General features: G+C 41.1%; 1 protein-coding gene across 1 annotated transcript in view; it reads right to left on the bottom strand.

The window, feature by feature from the left end:
* Window positions 1-23840, bottom strand: part of LOC125240526 (inositol polyphosphate-4-phosphatase type I A-like) — a 105265-nt gene that overhangs the window by 43353 nt on the left and 38072 nt on the right. The window contains exons 2-4 of the mRNA XM_048148418.1: window positions 8621-8776; window positions 5925-6116; window positions 4151-4302 (exon numbers count right to left, since the gene is read on the bottom strand). Coding sequence (XP_048004375.1) covers window positions 4151-4302; window positions 5925-6116; window positions 8621-8776 — 500 coding nt within the window. The remainder of the gene's footprint in view (window positions 1-4150; window positions 4303-5924; window positions 6117-8620; window positions 8777-23840) is intronic.

The raw sequence follows: 23840 nt of genomic DNA, 5'->3' as shown, positions 1-23840 counted from the left end.
AGTTTACGTCCAGTAAAGGAACATAGCGAATAATTTAGTCTAGCAATATGCTAAAGACGAAATATATTTTATTTAGATCGATATAATTATGTACATAATTATGTATTATTTAGGGCCACTTGCACCACCTGCTTAGCTCACGGTTAGTGGGCTGTATATAAAATGGTGGGTTAACCCTCCATTTTCGGTGGTGCAGGTGACTCTTAGTGCGTTTTCACATTATAAATAAATAAAATAGATATTGGGGACACCTTACACAGATCAACTTAGCCCCAAACTAAGCAAAGCTTGTACAGTCACCGGCATAAATATGTGATGATTTCTATACCTTGTCACATTAACGTCTTGTTTGAAATGTCACACGAAATTGTCAAACAATTTAAAGCGACAAGGTACAGAAATCATCACTTATTTATGCCGGTGACTGTACTATGGGTGCTAAGCATTGAACTACTATGTACTACGTACTAGAAATGACAACTCGAACATATTCTGTGCGCCGCATGCGCGTGAAGCGAACCGTGTCATAGAGTAAGACTTGACCACCTAGACGCGACACTTTTAGTGTAGACCTTTGTTTTATACTTTGTGTGTGAAATACTAAGTAGTTTATTTTTAGCACTATTGTACATTGTGTTATATTTAATTTCTACTCAGTGAAATAAAAATAAGTAATTGTTTTTTTCATAAATTTTAATTTCCTTTGAATAAAATTAGTTTTGTAAGTTTCTGTCGCTCAGAATAATAATCGCGCCATTCACCTTGTTTTACCTCCCTTAAACACCGGTTGCATTAAATACTTTAATACTATTTCAGTTTTGGTGTCACTATTTTTCGTCAATAATGAGAATTATAATTCAGAAATAATTCAAAATCATGCTTATTGTATAATATTATCGACTAAAATTCGTATTAGAACCGTGTAATATTCAAAACTATAAATTGAAATAAATATTTTTATATTATATATTGAAAACAGAATATGATCACAATTATTATACCTTATTACCTACATGTCATGTCTGCGCGATTCATCTATGATTCCAGTTGTCAAAATGGCGGCCATAGCATCGCGTTTAAGGAGCCCGTCCCTTCATTATAATAATTACTTAAATTAAGTTAGATCAAAATAGCTTGTCTACTAACCGATGAAATGTGACACCGTCACTTTTATTAGATTTTCTCGTATGACTTCAACAGTATCTTATAGCACAGGAAGGCATTTTTTCATTTTATTTGTGTGCAGTCAGAGACAACCTCCTCCCACCACGCGCAGAGACTGACTGAGGCAACATAAGTCCACTGGACTTATGTTTGTGGCGCAAACTTTTTGTTCGCCGTGTCCTCTCTAGTACATTATACCTCAATGGTGCTAAGCGACGAAATACATACACGACTCAGGAAGAATCTTTGCTCATCACACAAATAAATCCGATCCGATATCGAATTTCGGACCGATATTCCATATTAACGCCGCCATCTTTGATTTTTTTTCCTTTTAAAATCCTTCCTACATCCGATATCGGATCGGATAATGTGAAAACGCACTTAGGGAACAGAAGTGCAGAAAAGATGTTCTATTTTCAACATTTCGACAAACGCACGGAAGCACACTGTCATCCCTATTTTAAATACTTCAAATAGTGTATTCATCCTCATCATTTCAGCCGTTAATCGCCCACTGCTGACCATAGGCCTCCCTTCGTGTACGCCACTTATCCCGCTCCTGGGCTAATCTCATCTCTCTCAAATAGTTTATTGATCTGATTGAAGTATATTGCGTCAATTATTCGCCGATAATTATCTAAATTAATTATGTTACTTCTAATTGCGACACCGAGTTACATTGATAATCAATAATTTAATAAACTACAATACTGAACGTGAACTACGTGATACAATTAATGTCGAATACGATTTGGAGCATTCCGAAGTGCCAGGTGGCCTAGCGGTAAGAGCGTGCGACTTTCAATCCGGAGGTCACGGGTTCGAAGCCCGGCTCGTACCAATGAGTTTTTCGGAACTTATGTGCGAAATGTCATTTGATATTTTCCAGTCGCTTTTCGGTGAAGGAAAAACCCCAATAAGGCCTAGTTAGGTACCCTGCAAATATCAAAATGGCATTTCGCACATAAGTTCCGAAAAACTCATTGGGTACGAGCCGGGGATCGAACCCGCGACCTCCGGATCGAAAGTCGCACGCTCTTAGGTACCGCTAGGACACAGCGCTTTTTTTTAATAATGAAAAATGTATTATTATATTATAATTAAGTGTACATTATTAAATTGAATTCAATATAATTTATTTCAGAAATAAACTCTCATATTATTAAGAATTTATAAGCTTGTAATAAAAAAACACATTTAAGGTACGGACTGCAACTCTGCATTTAGTTGCAGTCAGTATGTACAGTTAGAATCCTAGGCCACTCTAGAACCCTGTCGTATTGACACCGTGCTTTATTTGTTATAGCAGTCACTTTGACTTTCACTGTGAAAGGGTTCTGGACATTTTCGCGAAAATTTTATTTCTAAAATAGGTAAGTTTAATGTTTTTCCTGCTCAGAATCATGAGCCATTTCGATCCTACTAGGTAAAAAAAAGCGTCCCAAATTTAATTTTCCACTTCGTTACCATTTTTCAAACACTCTGTACAGCGGTTACACGTGGAAATTATGCAAAATAATAGAAAATGTTGGGATCATTTTTTTGTCCTAGCTCAAACATATTTTGAACTCAAACATTATTGGCTGACCGTAAGTGCATAAAGGGGTAGGTACTTGCCTACGAGTAGCCCGCCGCCTCACCTCCCCCGCGGCGCGAGGCTGGCGGCCGTGCGGCGCGCCCGGCCCGCCCTTATCAACTGGCGATGCAGGGCGGCTCACCTGGGGCCTATTGCATAACAATTTACAACTTGTATTACAAGTGGAACTCTCTTTCTTATAAAATGAATTGGAGGGGGATTACCGCTTGTAATATGAGTTGTAAATTGTTATGCAATCACCTGGTGCCGCAGCCGAATATCATTTCTACGACGCGAAACGAAAACGCCGCGAAAGGTAGTCTAGCTCTGTCACGCCAATACGCACGAGCGATAGAGATAGATATCTGCTAGCGTATCGTTTCGTGAGCGTTTGTGCCATTCGGCTGCGTACCCTGGCGGCCCTACCGCGGAGGCTCGCGAATCGGGAATATCGTAGGCGATGTGGATAAACCCCCGACGCAAAAACTGGGTGTTATAAGTTTGCCGTGTCCGTCTGTCTGTCTGTCTATGGCATCGTAGCTCCCGAACGATGAACCGATTTAGATTTAGTTTTTTTGTTTGAAAGCTGAGGTAGTCGGGAGTTTCATGAAAATCGCTCCACTATATCGGGGTTTTTTGAATCAGTTGTCAATATATTTTCAGAACGGGTTAAGTCCCGTACTAAGACCGTGTATCTGGAGTCAAAATATTCTTCAATAAGCACTTTTAAATCGTCTACAATACATAGACTACCTATATAAGTACTCTCAATGATTAACCCCTAGTACGTTTCAAAGAAGTAGTAGAAGTAGTGATGTGCAAATTGCAGAAACTTTCCAAAAAAATCTTTAATTTCTTGAAAAATTCACGAAACTTTCACAAATAAAGGAAATTTAAATTTGTGAAATGGAAAGTTTCCATCCATACAATTGTCCATACAAAGTATGGAAAGTTTCCGAAGTGTCTATGTGAAAATTTCAGAATTTTGGAAACTTTCCGTCGGCACATCAGTAAGTAGAAGTATAGTAGTGGTCCTTAGAGAGAATCCATTGCGAACGGCGTCGTCAGTGGTAGGCCTCTGAGGCCATTCGGAGGTTTGGTTTGATGTGATTAGCAGGCGTAGAAGCGAATTCATTAAGTATATCATTTATATATTTTCGAGTTCAAATGACGCTTCAACTCTTCAAGGCTCGATTTTCGCTTTGCTGCAAATTCTAATAGGTTGATTCAAGAGTTTTATTTAATAATTAATCATTATTTATCAATCATTTTAATCATGACTTCAATACTAATCTATATAATAATTAATACCTACTTGATACGTGAATAGTAAATTAAATGGGGGATGCGTGTCGCAGGAGAACACTATCGCACCTACCTACAGTTCTTAACCATTGTAAGACTCACCTCAACAACCTCGGTGGTACCGTACCGAACGCACAGGCCCTTCGGGTACCGCACGTACAGTACCACGAGGGGGGAGGGGGGGCGGCCGTGCGTGTCGCACAGTAGGTTGTCGCAGGAGAGCGCCAGCTCGCAGAGAGGCACCTCGTTCATGTCTGCCGAAACAAAATGCTGTTCATAACACTACAAGTATAATTAACTCGCTTGTATTCCCATACAAACTTTGGACCCCCTTTCACCCCCTTAGGAGGAGAATTTTGAAAAATCCTTTCTTAGTGCTCTTCTACACGTTAAAAGGAACCTACGTGCCATATTTGGAATCTCTAGGACCAGCGGTCATTGATTAGTTTCTAATTTGGATGTTTAGAGAGAAACCTCACCAGTAAGGATGCCCCTCTGCAGCCTGTAGGTGGCTATGTCCACGTGTGGCCGGATCTTGTTGAGCCGGTCCTTCAGGATCTGTTGATGTTGCAGGGCGCCACCTGTGTGTCTTCAGATAAACCTCACCAGTAAGGATGCCCCTCTGCAGCCTGTAGGTGGCTATGTCCACGTGTGGCCGGATCTTGTTGAGCCGGTCCCTCAGGATCTGTTGATGTTGCATGGCGCCACCTGTGTGTCTTCAGATAAACCTCACCAGTAAGGATGCCCCTCTGCAGCCTGTAGGTGGCTATGTCCACGTGTGGCCGGATCTTGTTGAGCCGGTCCCTCAGGATCTGTTGATGTTGCATGGCGCCACCTGTGTGTCTTCAGATAAACCTCACCAGTAAGGATGCCCCTCTGCAGCCTGTAGGTGGCTATGTCCACGTGTGGCCGGATCTTGTTGAGCCGGTCCTTCAGGATCTGTTGATGTTGCAGGGCGCCACCTGTGTGTCTTCAGATAAACCTCACCAGTAAGGATGCCCCTCTGCAGCCTGTAGGTGGCTATGTCCACGTGTGGCCGGATCTTGTTGAGCCGGTCCTTCAGGATCTGTTGATGTTGCATGGCGCCACCTGTGTGTCTTCAGATAAACCTCACCAGTAAGGATGCCCCTCTGCAGCCTGTAGGTGGCTATGTCCACGTGTGGCCGGATCTTGTTGAGCCGGTCCTTCAGGATCTGTTGATGTTGCAGGGCGCCACCTGTGTGTCTTCAGATAAACCTCACCAGTAAGGATGCCCCTCTGCAGCCTGTAGGTGGCTATGTCCACGTGTGGCCGGATCTTGTTGAGCCGGTCCTTCAGGATCTGTTGATGTTGCATGGCGCCACCTGTGTGTCTTCAGATAAACCTCACCAGTAAGGTCGCCCCTCTGCAGCCTGTAGGTGGCTATGTCCACGTGTGGCCGGATCTTGTTGAGCCGGTCCTTCAGGATCTGTTGATGTTGCAGGGCGCCACCTGTGTGTCTTCAGATAAACCTCACCAGTAAGGTCGCCCCTCTGCAGCCTGTAGGTGGCTATGTCCACGTGTGGCCGGATCTTGTTGAGCCGGTCCTTCAGGATCTGTTGATGTTGCAGGGCGCCACCTGTGTGTCTTCAGATAAACCTCACCAGTAAGGATGCCCCTCTGCAGCCTGTAGGTGGCTATGTCCACGTGTGGCCGGATCTTGTTGAGCCGGTCCCTCAGGATCTGTTGATGTTGTAGGGCGCCACCTGTGTGTCTTCAGATAAACCTCACCAGTAAGGATGCCCCTCTGCAACCTGTACGTGGCTATGTCCACGTGTGGCCGGATCTTGTTGAGCCGGTCCCTCAGGATCTGTTGATGTTGCATGGCGCCACCTGTGTGTCTTCAGATAAACCTCACCAGTAAGGATGCCCCTCTGCAGCCTGTAGGTGGCTATGTCCACGTGTGGCCGGATCTTGTTGAGCCGGTCCCTCAGCGAGGATATCTGCGCCTTGATGTTGTCGTAGGGCGCCATCTGTATGGCCTTGAGCCACAGCGTGCGTTCAGACTCGTGGTGGGTCGCCATGCGGTAGCTGACGCCGTTGTCCCATACTGGAATGAACATATTATGAGAACATGCCTACATTTTTTATAGTAATATCAAATATAACCAGAAATCGTAACTTTTCCGTTTTATTAACCCCCGACGCAAAAACATCGGGGTGTTAAAAGTTTGACGTGTCTGTCTGTCTGTTTGTCTGTCTGTGTGTGTCTGTCTGTGGCATCGTAGCTCCCGAACGGATGAACCGATTTCGATTTAGTTTTTTTTGTTTGAAAGCTGAGTTAGTCGGGAGTGTTCTTAGCCATGTTTTATGAAAATCGGTCCACTATATCGCTGTCGAGGTTTTTTTCAAAATTTTAATTTTGTGGTTAGGTTATTTTTTTTATCGTATATTTTTATCATTACACACATAATATTATTTGCATTTATATAAACTTAAAATTTAGAAGTCTGCAGATACAAAACAAACACGCAGTTTGTGTCAGGTTTTTAAAATCCTCAGCTGGTCCATTGGTGGAGCATGGTAGAAATAAAGGAATTCATGCATCATGTGTTTTCTAGGTATATAGTTAGATGGTTTTACTGTTATTAATCCCAATCAACTGTTTCAACTGGTTACAGACATATAAATACGACAACGCTGCACCGCGTATATAGGGATAGGTATACATCATCATCATCCTCCTTGCGTTATCCCGGCATTTGCCGCGGCTCATGGGAGCCTGGGGTCCGCTGTGACAACTAATCAAAAGATTTGGCATAGGCACTAGTTTCACAAAAGCGACTGCCATCTGACCTTCCAACCCGAAGGGTAACTAGGCCTTATTGGAATTAGTCCGGTTTCCTCACGATGTTTTCCTTCACCGAAAAGCGACTGGCAAATATCAAATGACATTTCGCACATAAGTTCCGAAAAACTCATTGGTACGAGCCGGGCTTCGAACCCGCGACCTCCGGATTGAAAGTCGCACGCTCTTACCGCTGGGCCACCAGCGCTTCTGTTTCGGGATAGGTATACATATAGGGACTGTAATGTAACAAGATAAGTTGGCGCATACTAAAGCTTACAAAATGTAGAGTATTGTAGAGCCATTTAATGTAGCTTTGCTTTTTATAAAGTAATAAAGCCATCGAGGGCATTGAGAGTTGAGAGGCTTGCTCTATTTACGTCGACTCTCCTAGAGTTGTTTTTGTCCTGACTAACTCATATCGTATTACGTTTGACATTTACTAAATGAAGCAAAAGCAACGATGGAATATTGTAAGACTAGGTTGTGCCCACGGTTTTGTCTGCATAGAATAATAAAGATCGTATACAGTCAGGCACGACGAGGATCGCCTTTTTAACCACCGACACAAAAACCACGGGGTGTTATAAGTTTCACGTGTCTATTTGTCTGTCTGTCTGTTTGTGTATGTGTCTGTCTGTGGCATCGTAGTTCCCGAACGGATGAACCGATTTAGATTTAGTTTTTTTTTTTACCATCCGTGGTGCGAACCATTCAGTAGATTAGAAACGACTCAAAATCTGAAGTGGCTAGTGCCCGAACTCATCAGGTGGCATAAGGCACTGGTCCCACCGCGAGCTACATAGTAAGCTATAAATATGAACTATCGGCTATAAAAACGAACAAAAGATAAGCACTCCTGTGCAAATAAAAGAGACACGGCGATATTGATAGCTCACCGCTGGGCGAGTAACTATACGAGTAAACATCGCCGTGTCTCTTTTATTTACGCGGGAGTGATTATCTTTTGTTCGTTTTTATAGCCGACAGCTCATAGTTTACTAGCTCGCGGTGGGACCAGTGCCTCATGCTGTGTTGGCTTTTCGCAATGGGCCCTCCAGCCCCTTTAGCACAACTTGCCTTGCGCTGCTCTAAGTCGTTCCCTTAGTATTAAGTTTTTAAGGTTCTGACGGAAGATCAGCGCTGCGGCTTCCGTAATCCGTAGCATGTATGTGGAGTCAGCGCCTATTCTATACCACAATGTACATTCCATAACCAATACTTTACTTAAAATAATAACTGTGCATCAAGCGCCACTTCAAGTATGGACTCGCGCGCGACAAGGCAAGTTGTGCTAAAGGGTCAGAAAGCAGTAGAATCTTACTTACCTATCTGAAAGGGCCAGTGTCCGTTCTCGTCAGGCGGCTGGGTCTTCACCTGACCACAGTATAATAAAGAGTACTATCGTATAGTATGGCTACTCCCTCACCCCGCTGAAAGCGCCGCCCACCCCCTCTCGGTTACCTCACAGTTACCGCCTGTCTAAAACGCGAACAGTCAACCTGTCATATCTCACTCATACAAGCACGGTACGCGTTCACCTACACGAGCTTAGACTGTGTGCTAGGAACGCGTCTCTTTCATATATTTGATCGCCAGTGTCCGACGTGTGACCTGACGGTGGCCTAGGTCTATGACTCCCATGGGCTCGTACCAGGAGTCCAGGTTCTTGAGAACAGCAGGTTGTTTTAGCAACAGCCCAGGAGCATAACAATGGCGTGGAATTTCACAATGGGCACTCTTGAAAGCAGTAGAATCTTCCTTACCTATCTGAAAGGGCCAGTGTCCGTTCTCGTCAGGCGGCTGGGTCTTCACCTGATGGTGGCCCAGGACGATGACCCCCATGGGCTCGTACCAGGGCTCCGGACCCTTCAGGTAGAAGAGCAGGTTGCCGCGCAGGCGGAACCAGCGGAGAGAACAACCTGGAACAAAGAGACGCTAAACATGGTGGAACATGAGGAAATGTAAAGATGCTGAGACCCAAAGAAAATTTATATTAATAGATAATTGACAATAGTAAGAGCGTGCGACTTTCAATCCAGAGGTCGCGGGTTCGAGCCACCAATGAGTTTTTCGGAACTTATGTGCGAAATGTCATTTGATATTTGCCAGTTGCTTTTCGGTGAAGGAAAACATCGTGAGGAAACCGGACTAATTAATTCCAATAAGGCCTAGTTACCCTTTGGGTTGGAAGGTCAGATGGCAGTCGCTTACGTAAAACTAGTGCCTACGCCAAATCTTGGGATTAGTTGTCACAGCGGACCCCAGGCTCCCATGAGCCGCGGCAAATGCCGGGATAACGCAAGGAGGATGATGACGAATTGACCACAGCGAGAGCGTAGGATCTACGGTTTAACTCGATTGGCTTTGGTATGTCCGGATGTTCTCCTCTACAGGGCGCAATTATCAACCAGTTCTCATACAATTTTGTAACCAGATTCTATGGTATACTCTTGGGTCGTCTCGTTCGTTTTCGTCACGTTCCTAAATTTGTCCGATTCTGCTTTCGTCGGCCATTCTTTATTCGTCATGATCGTCGATGGTCTTTCTCAACTACGGTCAATTTCGTTGTTCATCTTTATCTTAATCCGTCTCGTCCTTTACTCGTCATAATCTTCTTTCGGCACGTTCGTGTTAAATCCATGTTTTTCGTGTTTTTTCGTTGTCTTAGATCTGTGCTCGTCACGCTAAATCATGTTACATTATTGTACTTGGAAGCGGAAGCATGTGAGGGAAGTATTTTTTTCACATTACCATTTCGGAAAGAGGCCCTTGTTTCTCTGTTAGGATCCGCAAAGGGGCATTTTGCTGTTCAAAAATATAATGTTGCCAGTATAAAATATAAACAAATAGTACATTACATCAGAGGCCGGGAAAATGAGGATTTCCGGCCAAGTGGGTATATGTGGGATAGGGATACGAGGCCGGGAATCCGTTTTCACGCCGAGGCATGTATAGTGCTTTTCTCAAACATACAATGAAATAAAATAAAAAATGCTCTAAAGGACAATATTTTATAAAAAAAAGTTACTTTGCAGGCCTAGGCCTGAAAAATAATATGAAATCCCTTTACAGTCCTCTCGAGTTGTTGCGCCCAAAAAGCGATACTTCCCAGCCCATTTTAAGGAACGTAAAGACAATATTTCATTGCATGTTTGAGAAAAAGAGTTTTGCACATAGTATAATGTATAAAAAAATTGTGACGATTAAGTGCGTAATATTTTTACAACAGCGTTACAAACATTTTGGGATTACTTCATAGGTGATGTGAAAAACAGTATGGTAACAAAATTATATCTACCTTGGGCGTTACCACTTGAATCCCTTACTAAGGTCAGGAATATATTTCTTCTCTGCGCACAGGATTCAATTATGGAATCATTCGCTTCGTTCAGGGTTCAATTACCGCCCTCGCTGTAAATACGTAGTTTTGCTCCCTACCAGAAATTTATACTAATTATAATTTTATTAAAACCAAGAATTTGCAAGAGTGGCTTTATTCAGTATTCTTTGAATTTTCTCGGTACGTAAAGAAACAAGAGAGGTCACTTTTTATTACAGGTCTGATTGCTAGTTCTTCGTAATTAGATTTCGCAGAAATAGCCTTTGATCTAGCCTAGAACCTACCTGCGTCTGCCGTGTTAAGACTCAACAGGAACGAAAACGCTAAAAATGGTCAGGAATCTTTCTTTCTTTTTGAATTTTGTTTAAATAAACTGTGTATTAAGGAAGGACAATTCAGGTGAAAGATATTGCGAAATATCGAGGTGCCGCTCTCGGTTTAGTACCGCTTGGTAGCCAAAATTTCGTAACCGGCTACAAACCGGGAATCCTGATTCCAAATTTGTAGTCGGTTACGTATGGGGCCAGAGTAGTACCGTTTGGTAACTAAGTTTTGTAACTGGTTACAAATTGGGAATCAAGATTCCGTGTTGTTAGGTATTGGGCCGGAGTTATTGATTGAAGATTCTACCAAATCGAAGCTAGGACAGTGTACATATAGGACGGACAGAGTGAAACTATAAGTTAGTCAACCTAGTTGACTACGGAACCCTAAAAAATTACTCAATGTCAGCATTATTCGAATAAAACATGTGTTCATGACGGCAAAACAAATCCCAGTTTGTAACTATTTACAATACGGGATATTTTTTCCGTTTGGAAGCTGGTTACCAACCATGGCTACGAATCGGTAATGAAATAGTCTCATTTTATAACCAGTTACAACACGGGATTCTTTTTCCCGTTTCGATGCTGGTTACCAAACGTGGTTACGAATCGGTAATGGGAAAGTCCCAATTTGAAGCCAGTTACGAATTGAGATTTTTTTCCGGTTTCGAAGCTGGTTACCAATTTTTAGTTTCGAAATGGTACTAAAGGCCGCTCTCGACTGTTTATGTTTTCTCCTCCAAAATTTAACGAATTGGATCAAAATATGAAAATCTCAATAATTTTTTAATAATTGTTATCAATTTTGAATTATTGCCACATTTTATAGTGGCAGAATCTATTACTATTAGGCCGCTTTTATGACCTCTAGAACCTTTAACCCTTAGAGTCGCAACATTTTTTTTAATGTAAAGCAGTTTTCAAATGTTTTTTTAGATTTATTATAGTGACAAAGTAAGTGTAAAAAATACAAAAAAAAATCTATAACTTGTAAATACCTAAATAATCTACGTATAGAATAATATACGTTGTCAACAACTCAACAAAAAACGATCCTGGGTATATGTATACTATTCTAAGCAATACTATACTTCCTATGCAATGCGATGGTAAGTAACAAAGCAGTTTCTTGTCTTCACGTAGCACAAATGCACATCACATTTCGTGCATTTTCTACTTGCCTGACCGTTCATAACGGATTTTTTTCAGGCGGTCATTTTGTTTCTTTATATTAGCCAGTTTATAAGTGACGTCGTCTCAGAAGCCATGCATGCGTTATTGATACACGTAACTATATCAATAATTTGAGAAAAAATATTTAAGGTTGTACTTAAATATTTTTTCTCAAATTATTGATAACGCATGGAAATTAATTTCGGTATTATACAATGCTATCAGCTTAGCTGTGAGATCCACCCCTCCCGTGGCGATTGTAATGAATGACGAACAGATTGTCCTTTAGTACCGTTTCGTGACTAAAACTTGGTAACCGGGAAACGGGAAAAAAATCCCACTTCGTAACTGGCTTCAAATTAGGACTTTCCCGTTACCGATTTGTAACCACGTTTGGTAACCAGCTTCGAAACGGGAAAAAGCATCCCGTGTTGAAACTGGTTACAAAATGAGCCTAAATCATTACCGATTCTTATAGCCATGGTTGGTAACCAGCTTCCAAACGGGAAAAAAATGGTTACAAAATGAGACTTTTTTACCGTCATGAATACCTACATGATTTATTCAAATAATGCTGACATTGAGTAATTTTTTAGGGTTTCGTAGTCAACTAGGTTGACTATAGGAACCCTTATAGTTCGCTCTGTTCGTCTGTCCGTATCTACACCGTCTTAGCTTTTATTTGGTAGAAATTCCGATCAGTACCTAACTCGGGCCCAATACGTAACCAGCTACAAATAGGGAATTCTATATTCCCGTTCTGTAGCCAGTTAAAAAACTTAGTAACCAAACGGTACCACGCTGGCCCAGTTCGTAACCGGCTACAAACCGGGAATCTTGATTCCCATTTTGTAGCCTACGCGAATAGGCAAATTCCCATAAAATGATGGGCTCTTTGTATTGAGGCCATTAAAATGCAGTTTTGCCAGGATTTGTAATTAAACATAGGTATTAATAAGTCTAATAACACTATAAACAGTTTTAAAGTTATTTAGAGTGGTAGTCGCAACGTATAGTATGCCATACGGAACAAATCAGACTTCATTCACAGGAGTGTTGGCAACGTATAGTATACTAAACCGTGTTGGAAATATGAGAATAAAACGTAACTACAATATATCCGACACAAAAATATTGCATTGAAAGATAGGTTATTATCATTCCAATAAAGGGCACTGCTTTCTTTGGTTGAATTCTAAGAAATTCTATTAAATTATGTTAATTTACCTTATGACTCCGCAAAGATTTTCTCATGGTCGCACAATTCGTCCAATTGTGTTATTATCGAGCACTTATACACGTCAAGGTATTTTAATGCAAATTCTACCCACCTTTATAAATTGTACTACAAAAGTCATTCCTCTTTAAACATTGGCGCAGTACCCTTTTTATTTTTTTATTTGTTTTGTATAGCATGATATACAAAGTGACTCTAAGGGTTAAAAAAATATCTAAACAGTACGATACATATAAAACAATAATAATCCGTATTAAAAAATCATTGGTCAAGCGTCAAGCTTCAAAAACAAGGGAGGAATGGACGAGAGAGTTTGAATGGAGAATTGATCCCTCCTGTTGCCTCTTAAAGTGACGTCGTTGTATAATCAAAAAATGCAGCATTGCATGTTATGCGAAACTCAAGCTCATCCCACTACTTCGCGCACAGTGAATATACCTTTGATGTGAGGTAGCTTAGGCACTAGTCCCACCGCGAGCTAGTAACTATGAGCTATCGGCTATAAAAGCGAACAAAAGATAATCACTCCCGCGTAAATAAAATAGACACGGCGATGTTTATACTCGCCCACCTATAAATATCGCCGTGTCTCTTTTATTAGCACGGGAGTGCTTATCTTTTGTTCGTTTTTATAGACGATAGCTCATAGGTTACTAGCTCGCGGTGGGACCAAGTAGCTTAGGGTGGAATCACATCTATCAGCATCGCATAAATCGCTCGTGAGTATGAAATGAACATGCGTGCGTAAGTTGTCAGCTTTCCGGTGCGTAAGCGTCTTCATACTAGCGAGCGATTTCTCATAAGTACATCAAATGCGGCTGACAGATGTGACCACCTTTATTCTACAGGGTCGTCATATATGTAACTCCGTATAGACAGATAAAGTCTAAGAAAAAAACGTACCTCAGAAAGACGTTATAAATCAGATTGCAAGAAATCTTTTACTGCTTGTCATTTTGACATGGTTGTATGTATGTATGTACGTAAACACTTTATTGTACATAAAACAAGTTAAGACATAGAAATACAGTATAGTTATGGTTGAAGAGTGGCCTAGGGTTCCAATTGGTTGACTGTACGGTATACGCGTTGCCATTTTATTTATTTAGTATTTATGTTTGAAGTGCATTAAGAATTGATGAAGTATAATTGAATTACCAGTATTGTTTAATGTCAAATAAGAAATAACAAATCGACTGAAAACTGTTATTATAGACTTATCATTTAATATTAAACGAAAGAGCTGAAGGTTGCAATTCTACTGCAATTCACAATACAAAGTATAGTTGTGCCTGCTCGTTCACTGAAAAGATCGCTCCCAACTAGTACGATCTCCGAAGTGTACTAGTTCGTTCTTTTAGGACATTTAGGACAGTAGTACACCGAGAGAGCGAGAGACAAATTGTGCATATGGCGTACAGTAACGCTCGCTCGTACTAGCCGAGAGCTGATCGGCCGTTATCGCGCGCTCTCGGTCCGAGTCAGTCGGTTCTAGTTCGGTTGCTGTCGGATCACACTGTCATTGTCATTTCTCGGCTCTTCGCTACTTTCGCTCCCATTCTGTTGCGCGTGTGTGAGTGTACTAAATGTACTAGAGAGCAGAATCATTTGGGAGTAGTTCGGTCTAGTACAGTGTAGGGAATCGTGTATTTTGTACTATTAGTACATGTACTACACACACACGCCTAATACACTAATACAAAGCCTAAGGAGTGGAATTCCTTGCCGGCGGTTATATTTCCGAGCTCATATAACCCGGCAACCTTCAAATCAAGGGTGAACAAGCTTCTTCTGGGCGAGCTCACTCCAGCGTAGGCCATGTCTTTGCTTTTGGCTAGTCTGTGGCCAAGAGTGGGCCCATTTATAATATTAAAAAAGGCTGTAAAGTCGCCTTCATATATCTGAGCGGCCATGGAATATTTGGTTTCTATCATAGACGTATCATGTTGTAGAAGTTTTGTGGAACATTCTGCAATTCCGAATTGAACGCGGGCGAAGCCGGCCGCGGGCCAACGTAGTATTATAGACAGTATCTCTTGTGAGATAAACTACCCGTCTTTTTCTGATGGTATAACTTACAATTAGAGAGAGACGGAATCTATCCTGTGAGCGAGAATGAGACAGTCGGGCCCCTTTTTATGCTTGTCCTGCAGCACAGTATAATAAAGAGTACTATAGTACAGTATGGTCACTCCCGCTTCCCGGTGAAAGTGCCGATGCCGCCCACCCGCTCTCGGTTACCTCGCAGTTACCGTTAGCGGCTTTCAAGAATGCGACCAGTCGACCTGTCATATCTCACTCATACAAGCATAGTACGCGTTCACCTACACGAGCTTAGACCAGGCCCCGTCGCGTGGCACGTAACTAATAGTTCTTGGGTAAATTTTCTTCAATAAAACTTAATCGCAAAGTTAACTTGTTTAATCAGTTAAAATTACAAATTGTCCCGACAATAATTACCGATTGATCGGTACCGAGCGCGTCCGAAGTTGGGAACGAACTGTCGACGGTCGCGTCGATGGCTTAAAAGCTACACTACTTAATCAGCACGCGCACACACATAACACCCCCCTTATCACTGAGAAGACCTTCCCGTGAAGAAGGGCTGGCCAGCAGGGGCCAACTCGACGTCCTGGACATTCGGGATCGTGGTTGACCGACGTGTTTTTAGTTTCCTCCAAAGCAGTATTCCGGCGGCTACGGCGATGAGTGCGTATAAAGGTATGATCCAATACAGGTGGTCATTATCCTTGATGTCAATTGTTCGCAGTTGTTGCAATGGTTCCTCCTTTTCTAGGAGAGCTTCGAGTTTATACAATTGTTCCAGCGGAATTCTTTCCAGTTTCAACGGTTGTGCAGTATTTCTAATACTAATATTTGACATTTGGAAGGAAATAAGCTTAATAGCCTGGCCTTTAATTTCATTTTTGTAGTTTTTAACAGATGAACTTGCGGTGGTGAACATACAGCCTTCGGGGACTTCAATCAGGTAGGTTCCTTGGATAAATCTAATTTCTTCGCTGTCGCATAAGAGTTGTAATTTTGTTCGTCGCGAACATGTTATTGCGTAATGGTAGTCGTCTAATCTTTGAAGCATCTCAAAGTCACTCGTAAATGCTGTATATTGGCAGGTAGCAGAAATTTCTTGGTTTAGGATCAGCGAGTAGATGCAATCGTCGGGCTTTGATGCCAAGGTAAAAAAGGTTTCTTCACAGTAATATGTTTCTTGGAAACGTTTACATTCTTGTTCCATGTACTGGTGTTTCTCGTCGTTCATTGCCATATAAGGTTTAGGAGGGATCAGAATGGTCGAATTATAAGTCGGAGTGGGAAATAGATGGTAGTAGGTGTATGTATTCTTGTACATTACAGGAAATTTCAATGCAAACACGACTCTATTCTCTGCATAAAAGGAACCACAAGTAATGATGTCATAATAGTCTCGAAACGCGGTGTTTTCATTGATAAGCATTTCTTGTTCCTTGTAAAGTTTAAACAAGACGTTTGATATAAACATGATATTATCAGTGCCGACTACACTGTGGTGGGTTATACCCAGTTTAGAGAAAGCAATTGCATTTTCAAGCATGGTAACAAAGTCAAGAAGACTCCGTAAATTACTTTTTATCATGTTACATAGACTGTTAATTTTGATATAGTCTGATAAGCGGTAGTTAGTCATATTCACATCAATTATGATTTCGTTCAAGGCAACATGAATTTTATTTTCGTTAGAGATCATAGCTAACAACGTGTTATTGAATGATTCTAACATTTGTTTATTAATGCTAATTCCAGAATTCAATTTATTTCCAATTAGATTTTGATTTTCCTGTAATGTTTGTATGGCTTGGTTATAATGACGTGCATCGTCGTGATCCAAATTTCCAGTAATGCTTTTTATGACAGTACCCAAACCGTTAAAAAGGCCGCGTTTTTGCTTAGGGTGAATCGCGTACAAGGCATTGAATTTACCATAAATGGTGTTGAGGTCGTTCAAGAAAATCTGGGTGGTCGTCACTGAGTTATCTCTAAAATAAAGGGGGTCGGCAGATTTCATATAATCTAAGTAACTACCTATATAGTTCTCTATATTACTAATACTATCCTTAATACTATTTAGTTCATAGTAGTGTAAAAACACATGTTCAGTCATCTGAATCTTAGCGGTGCCCAGTTTAAATGGCAGGACTCCGGGGTTGTTATCCAGCTCCGTGAGGGTTACTTGCCGGCCCTGGGTCGCTCCTATCAGGAGGGTCCTGGAACAATGGTCTTTGTTGTTTTAACGGCACCCTCAGCGTTCTTTTATGATGACTGATATCCTTATCGTCTATAACTTTTAATTCCAAGTTTCTCTTAATTCTACGACCTAAATAACGTGGTTTCGTCTTTTGACGAGCAGCCGCGGGGTTTTTAATGTACACGGCTCGGTTTTCTTCGTATACGGGAGGTTCGGATCTATCCTTGTTAGCCCTCGAAATAGATTTCTCTTGATATTCTACAAGGGATTTGTTAAGATTTGCATATAACTCTTTCGTCACATCTTTATGCCTATTAACGTAATTTTGTAGATAAACGTCTTCAATATTAATGTCAAATAGATCGCGGTCGTTAAAATGCCCATTAATGATTTCAATAGGTTTTTTCTTGGTCGCTGAATGGATACTGTTATTATAGCCAATAATTGCATAGACCATGAGTTCATTAGTTGTAAGTTCTAACTGGTTTTTGTTTATGATTCTAATATGTTCGAGTATAGTTGAATGGAACCGTTCAATAGCACCATTAGATTCAGGGTTATTAACGCTGATAAAATGAAGTTTTATTTTATGTAATTTTGCTAGTTCCTTTATTAACTGATTTTTGAACTCCGTGCCTTGATCAGCAGTGATACACAAAGGTGGGCCATGATGGGACATATATATGGAAAGGGCGTTTAGCACGCTTAATCCAGTGCATGATTGTAAGGGGTATGCCTGAGCATATTTGGAAAATATGTCAATGATAGTAAGGAACTTTTGGCCATTGACTGTAAATGTGTCTACGTGAAGGACAGTATAAGGATATTCGAACGGTTTCGTAGCCACAGGTACGAATTGATATAATTGTTTATTACGTCATGGTGTCTTTCATATTTACTGGTTTGGCAGATATCACAATTGTTTATAAATTCTGTTACGCTATTGTTTATATTTGGCTATGCTAGTAGTACTGTAATTTTATTCTTCGTTCAGTTTCCTGTATTCCTCGCTGATTAGTTGGACCGTTATGTATGCGTTGCATGATTTCGATTTGTTTTTCGAACTCAAATCAGTTACATCTTCGATGTGGGTTTTGCAGAAAGTTAAATTATAAGCCATATTTCTGAAGGTCATTTGTAACACTGATGTAAGCCATATTTCTGAAGCCCCTCTGGGATGAATTCGTGGGGCATGAAGATGCCATATTTAGTTTGGGGTTTTACAAATTCTTTGAAAAGGTTTATTATGTCGGCTTGAATATTGTTTTTATTTATTTGGACTAATATTCTAATTTTGGTGGGAAAAATCTTGATTAATTTTGGTTTTGTCGGGGAGTGATGCACGAAATCCAAGAAGAGCTGGTTGTTGAAAACATTTATTGGCTTGTCAGAGATGGGTATTTCCAGTATCGGATTTTCTAGTTGTGAGTGAACAGTACTTTGCGGCTGATCAGGTGTTTGTTTATTCATTTCTCGGTGTTTTAGCACGGCCAGAGGTAAGTCATCTTCATCAGATGAATCACTTTCAGGGAGAGCAGTATGGCGTGCCAGGGCTGCTAAAGGTAAGTTATCTTCTTCATCGCTTTCGCTTTCAGAGTGGTTTACGACCATGGACGATGGCCCGTCGTCTGGGTCCTGGTTAGGGTGATCAATATTTAAATTTATCTCATTGTTTTGCAGCTCTATTCGTGATAACGCGTCGGCGTTCGAATTAAGTTTTCCTTTCATATAGGTGATAGTATAATCGTACTCTTCTAGTCGTAAGCGCCATCTTGTCAATCTACTATTAGGTTCTTTTACGTTCATCAAATATTGTAAAGGTTTGTGATCGGTAATTATGTTGAATTTTCGACCGTATAGATAGGGTCGGAAGTATTTCGTAGCGTAAACTATTGAAAGAAGTTCTTTCTCAATCGTGCTATATTTTACTTCACTTTCGTTAAGCGTCCGGGAAGCATAGGCAATCGGAAGGTCAGATCCGATCGGCCCTTGTGAAAGTACGGCACCTATAGCGTAATTCGAAGCATCCGTGCGCAAGTTAAAAGGTTTTTCGAAATCCGGATACTGTAAAAGCGGGTCGTTTGTAAGCAAATTTTGACAGTGTTTAAAGCAATTTATATATTCGGGGGTAAGTTCAATCTTTGCACCCTTTTTTAAACATGAAGTCAATGGTTTAGTCAATTTCGCAAATTGGGGAATAAATTTTCGATAATAGCCGAGTAATCCCAAGAACGATTTTATTTCTTTGCTGGTTTTTGGAATAGGAAACTGCTGGACTGCTTTGATTTTATTAGGGTCGGGCTTAATACCTTCTGTGGTAATTATATGTCCTAAGAAAAGAGTCTCACGTTTCATGAACTCTGATTTGTTTATCTGTATCTTGAAGTTGGATTCGCGGAGTCTTTGGAAGACGTCTTCTAAATTTTGGATGTGTTCTTGGAGGGAAGTGCTGTAAACGATTATATCATCCATGTACACCATTATATTCTTTAAGCCGCGTAACACGTTGTCCATGACACGTTGGAATGTTGACGGTGCATTTTTTAAACCAAAAGGCATGCGCAAATAGGCGTAAACACCGCGGTATCCGTCATTGTTAGTATCTACGCTGAATGCAGTTTTTTCTATATCATCGGGGTGCATTTCTATTTGATGAAACCCTGAGGCAAGGTCCAATGTCGTGAAATATTGGCATCGACCAAGTTTGTCTAAAATATCATTGATGTTAGGGATCGGATACTTATCACTTATTGTTTTTTCGTTTAACTTTCTATAATCTACCACTAATCTCCATTTAGTTTGGCCTGTTGCGTCTTGTTTCTTTGGGACAATCCAGATTGGGGATGACCATGGGCTATTGGATGGACGTATTATGTTTTGTTGAAGCATCGATTCAATTTGCTTGTCTACTTCTGCTTTATGTATTTGGGGATATCTGTAAGAACGCGTATAGATTGGGATCTCGTCCGTTGTATTTATCCGGTGTTTAATCTGATTCGTGAACGTAAGCGGAGTGTTTTCAGTATAAAAAACATCGCTATATGCTTCGCATAAATTTGAAAGGTTCCATTTCTCTTCTATGTTAAGATGATCCATTCTAAGAAATGATAGAGCACTATCATTTTTCTCGCAAGTCGTTTCTAAGTTATAAATTTCATAATCATTATTCAGCGTCTGGGCTCTAAGGGGCGACGATAACATAACAATGATGTCATTATTAGTCGGGTTTGTTATTTGCAGGTGGGCCTTACCTGCCTCTGCTCGGGTTACAGTGTCGGGAATGTAACAATTGTTTACATTAGTGCGTGGGATGTAGATATCACCGTTGCGGATGTTGACTGGTACCATCAAATCCTTTGTTGAGTTTGATTTTATAAGGGCTTCGAATAGAGATTTTGTTTCAGAAGTCAAAACCTTTATTGGTATATTAGCGTTTGGTGTAATAAGTAATTTATTTTCCAGGTCAACTTTAGCTTTTAAATGTTCCAGCATTTCGAAACCAATTAATCCGTCAAATACGTTATGAAACCTATAAATGTAGTATTTAAACAAAGATTTCTCCTTTAGTTCGGCGAACGAAGGTATCTCCACAGCGTAGTTAAAAACAGTAGTATAATCTGAGTTTACAGTGAATGGTTCAAACAATAGCTGATGCTTGTTGAAATGCTTTTCGAAAACTTCTGGTGACAAGAATGATTGATTAGCTCCGGTATCAATCAGTAATTTCAGGGGAGGCTCTTTAATTTCGATATAGGGTAGCCGTCTTTTTAAGTGAGCGTGTATTTCTAATGCTAGGGGTCTTTGGTCGTATCCGAATCCTGAGGAAAATCCTGATTAATTTCCTGTTCATTAAAATTTAGTTCATAATTATCGTGGTACTGCTGGTAGTCTAAATAGTCTGTGCATACATTGTCGCACTGCGCGTTCTCAGAACTGTGGCCGCCAGTGATAGCGGCGTATTCGCGTGGGTCCGCGATAAGCGTCTCAAGCGCCGGACATTGTTGTTGATACATAGTTTGGCAGGTATGATTATTTAAAGGGTTATTTATAGCTGGCATGTATGGTCTCAATGGTACCTGAGCTGATCGATATGAAATTCCACTCATAGGTTTAGGTTGTTCTACATTTTTGTTGGTTTGTTGTCCAGAAAATTGCCTTGATGGGTTGTAGGGATATTGAGGCCTGTTCCACGGATTATTTTTGTATGGATTGGGATAGAAAGGTCTGTAATTATTTTGATGAGATGAGACGTTTTGTCGTTGTGAAAATGACGGTTTATTTAAGTTGGCGAAGGGCACCGGTCTTGGGGGTAAATTGTGAGGAGCAAACTTGTTTAAGTCCAATGGTTTTTGGAAATTAGTTTGAGGTGCTTGCCTTTTTTGGAGATAATGTATATTTTGTTCCTCTTTGATAAATTGCAAGGCCGTTGGCATGTCCGAAGGACGCATGGTTCTGATCGTTACACCCAGAGGGTCCTTAAGGCCAGTCAGGAAAGCTTTCAAGGTTTGAGATGTAAAGAAATCTCGCTTGCAAGCTTTCTTGTTTTCGTCAGTTTCGTGCAAGTTAACGTAATTTATAATAGTACTGAGTAAATGCATGCAGCGGTTATAAAATTCTTGGGGGTCTCGCTCTCTTGGCGCAAATTAACAAGGTCTCTATTAAGGCAGTTTTCGTCCCGTTGGTCGGCGAAATTTTTTAGTAACACCTGTTTTACTTCCACCCACGATGCAACACCATTTATAGTAACGACCTCTTCGGCTTTTCCTTTCAGCTTATTAAGAACGCTATGCAGCAATATTTGATTGTTAAAATTATTGGGTTGTGCTACGTCATAGTATTGGGTCAAGACGGTTTCACACGTAGTTATAAATCTGTGTAACTGATTTGGACTTCCATTGTATTCTGGTATAACACTAAGAGCTATCTTAAATTGATTAATATTATTATTATTTGCTTCCGCCATTATAACAATTAAAGGAAATCGAATACGGGAAAATTGGACAAAACTTGTGGATATACAATTAAGCAGTTCGAAAGAAAATTAATAAATTTCTGTAAAGTACAAAAACACTAAGGAAAATGGAAAGGACTCACAGTATGGCGACGGCAAACAGCATTTTCGGCTCCGGAGGTCCGGTGACTAGGCTTTTGAGGTGGAAAAGCTCTAGCTATCCTTTTAGACTGCGCCACTAATAGTTCTTGGGTAAATTTTCTTCAATAAAACTTAATCGCAAAGTTAACTTGTTTAATCAGTTAAAATTACAAATTGTCCCGACAATAATTACCGATTGATCGGTACCGAGCGCGTCCGAAGTTGGGAACGAACTGTCGACGGTCGCGTCGATGGCTTAAAAGCTACACTACTTAATCAGCACGCGCACACACATAACACGTACCTACTATTCTTCTGAGTATTACATCGTAACTTATTGATGATGATGATTATGTCCTGTTGTCCCTCATCATAGGGAAGGATTTCTCTCTTAGGAAGGATTTCCACTATTCCCGGTCCGATGCGGCCTCCTCCAGGCGCGCCCAGCCGAGGCCCGCTGAGCCAGCCTCCTTTTCCGCCGTGCGCCTCCATGTAGTTCGCGGGCGACCTCTCCCCCTTGATCCGGGAATATTCCAAGTCAACCCTTGCTTAGACAGGTGGTTGTTTGGCCTCCGTAAGACAAGTCCTATCCAGCGCCATTTCCGCAGAAGTATCTCTTTGGCTATAGGGTTTTGTCCAGTCGATTCCCATAATTTCGCGTTAGAGATGGTCCGTGGCCAGAAGACTCCAACGATTCGCCGCAAAAACTTGTTTACGAACACCTGAAGTAGTAACTTATTAGTATTAGTTCAATAAAGCGTATAGGTATTTGTCGTTTTGCGGGCAAGTGAAGGATCTGTTACGTAACTTATTAATAATCTGTGCTTTCATATATTTGATCGAAATTGTCCGAGGTGTGCCTACAGACGCACTTCACTTGTTAGCAGCCGTTCACCCGCGCCCGCGTTAACTCGCATAAGCATTCCTCAGCATGTTACACGCATTGCTGCACTTGTACGCATTTAACGCTGCACGCTGACCGAATCGATACGGAATCCACCCTGAATTGATGCGGAATTGCGAAAATGTTGATACATGTGATTCCACCCTAACGATATTTTCGTCTGCAATTTCAGCCGTTTATACTCTGTACTTTCAGGTACATAACATTAAAAAAAACCGTAAAAAAATAGGGTGACGGGGGCGCTTGGAAAAGTGCAAGCGACAGGGTTGAGTCACGTCGCAGTAGGACGACTCAGTTAATCTGCGGCAGCGGCGACGCGATCAGTATTTGGCTCTCTCGCACGCGCCGCGCGCGACACGGCAGAGCCACGCAGCGCGGCGAGTACTGACGCGACCAGCATCCTCCAGTTTCGCATATACTCTCTGCACTTCGCTGCGTGCGAGCGCTACTCAAGGAAAATTTGTTACAAGAATTATTACCGGTTTTATACTGTGGTCACGTTGAGTGTAGGAAAAGAGGTATTTCACGATAGTTATTTTACTGGACTTTTTGACCTCTTTTAACTACCGGTTATTATTAGATTAGACGCCTTTTAATATCATAGTTTGACTATTAAAATAATATATACAATTTAAATTTTTATTTGCTCTTGGTATTTACCTATATTAGCA

Source organism: Leguminivora glycinivorella, chromosome Z, assembly GCF_023078275.1.
Source record: "Leguminivora glycinivorella isolate SPB_JAAS2020 chromosome Z, LegGlyc_1.1, whole genome shotgun sequence".
Lineage (NCBI taxonomy): Eukaryota > Metazoa > Arthropoda > Insecta > Lepidoptera > Tortricidae > Leguminivora > Leguminivora glycinivorella.
Note: the sequence above shows the minus strand (reverse complement) of the source record. Positions and strands in the feature narration are given on the sequence as shown.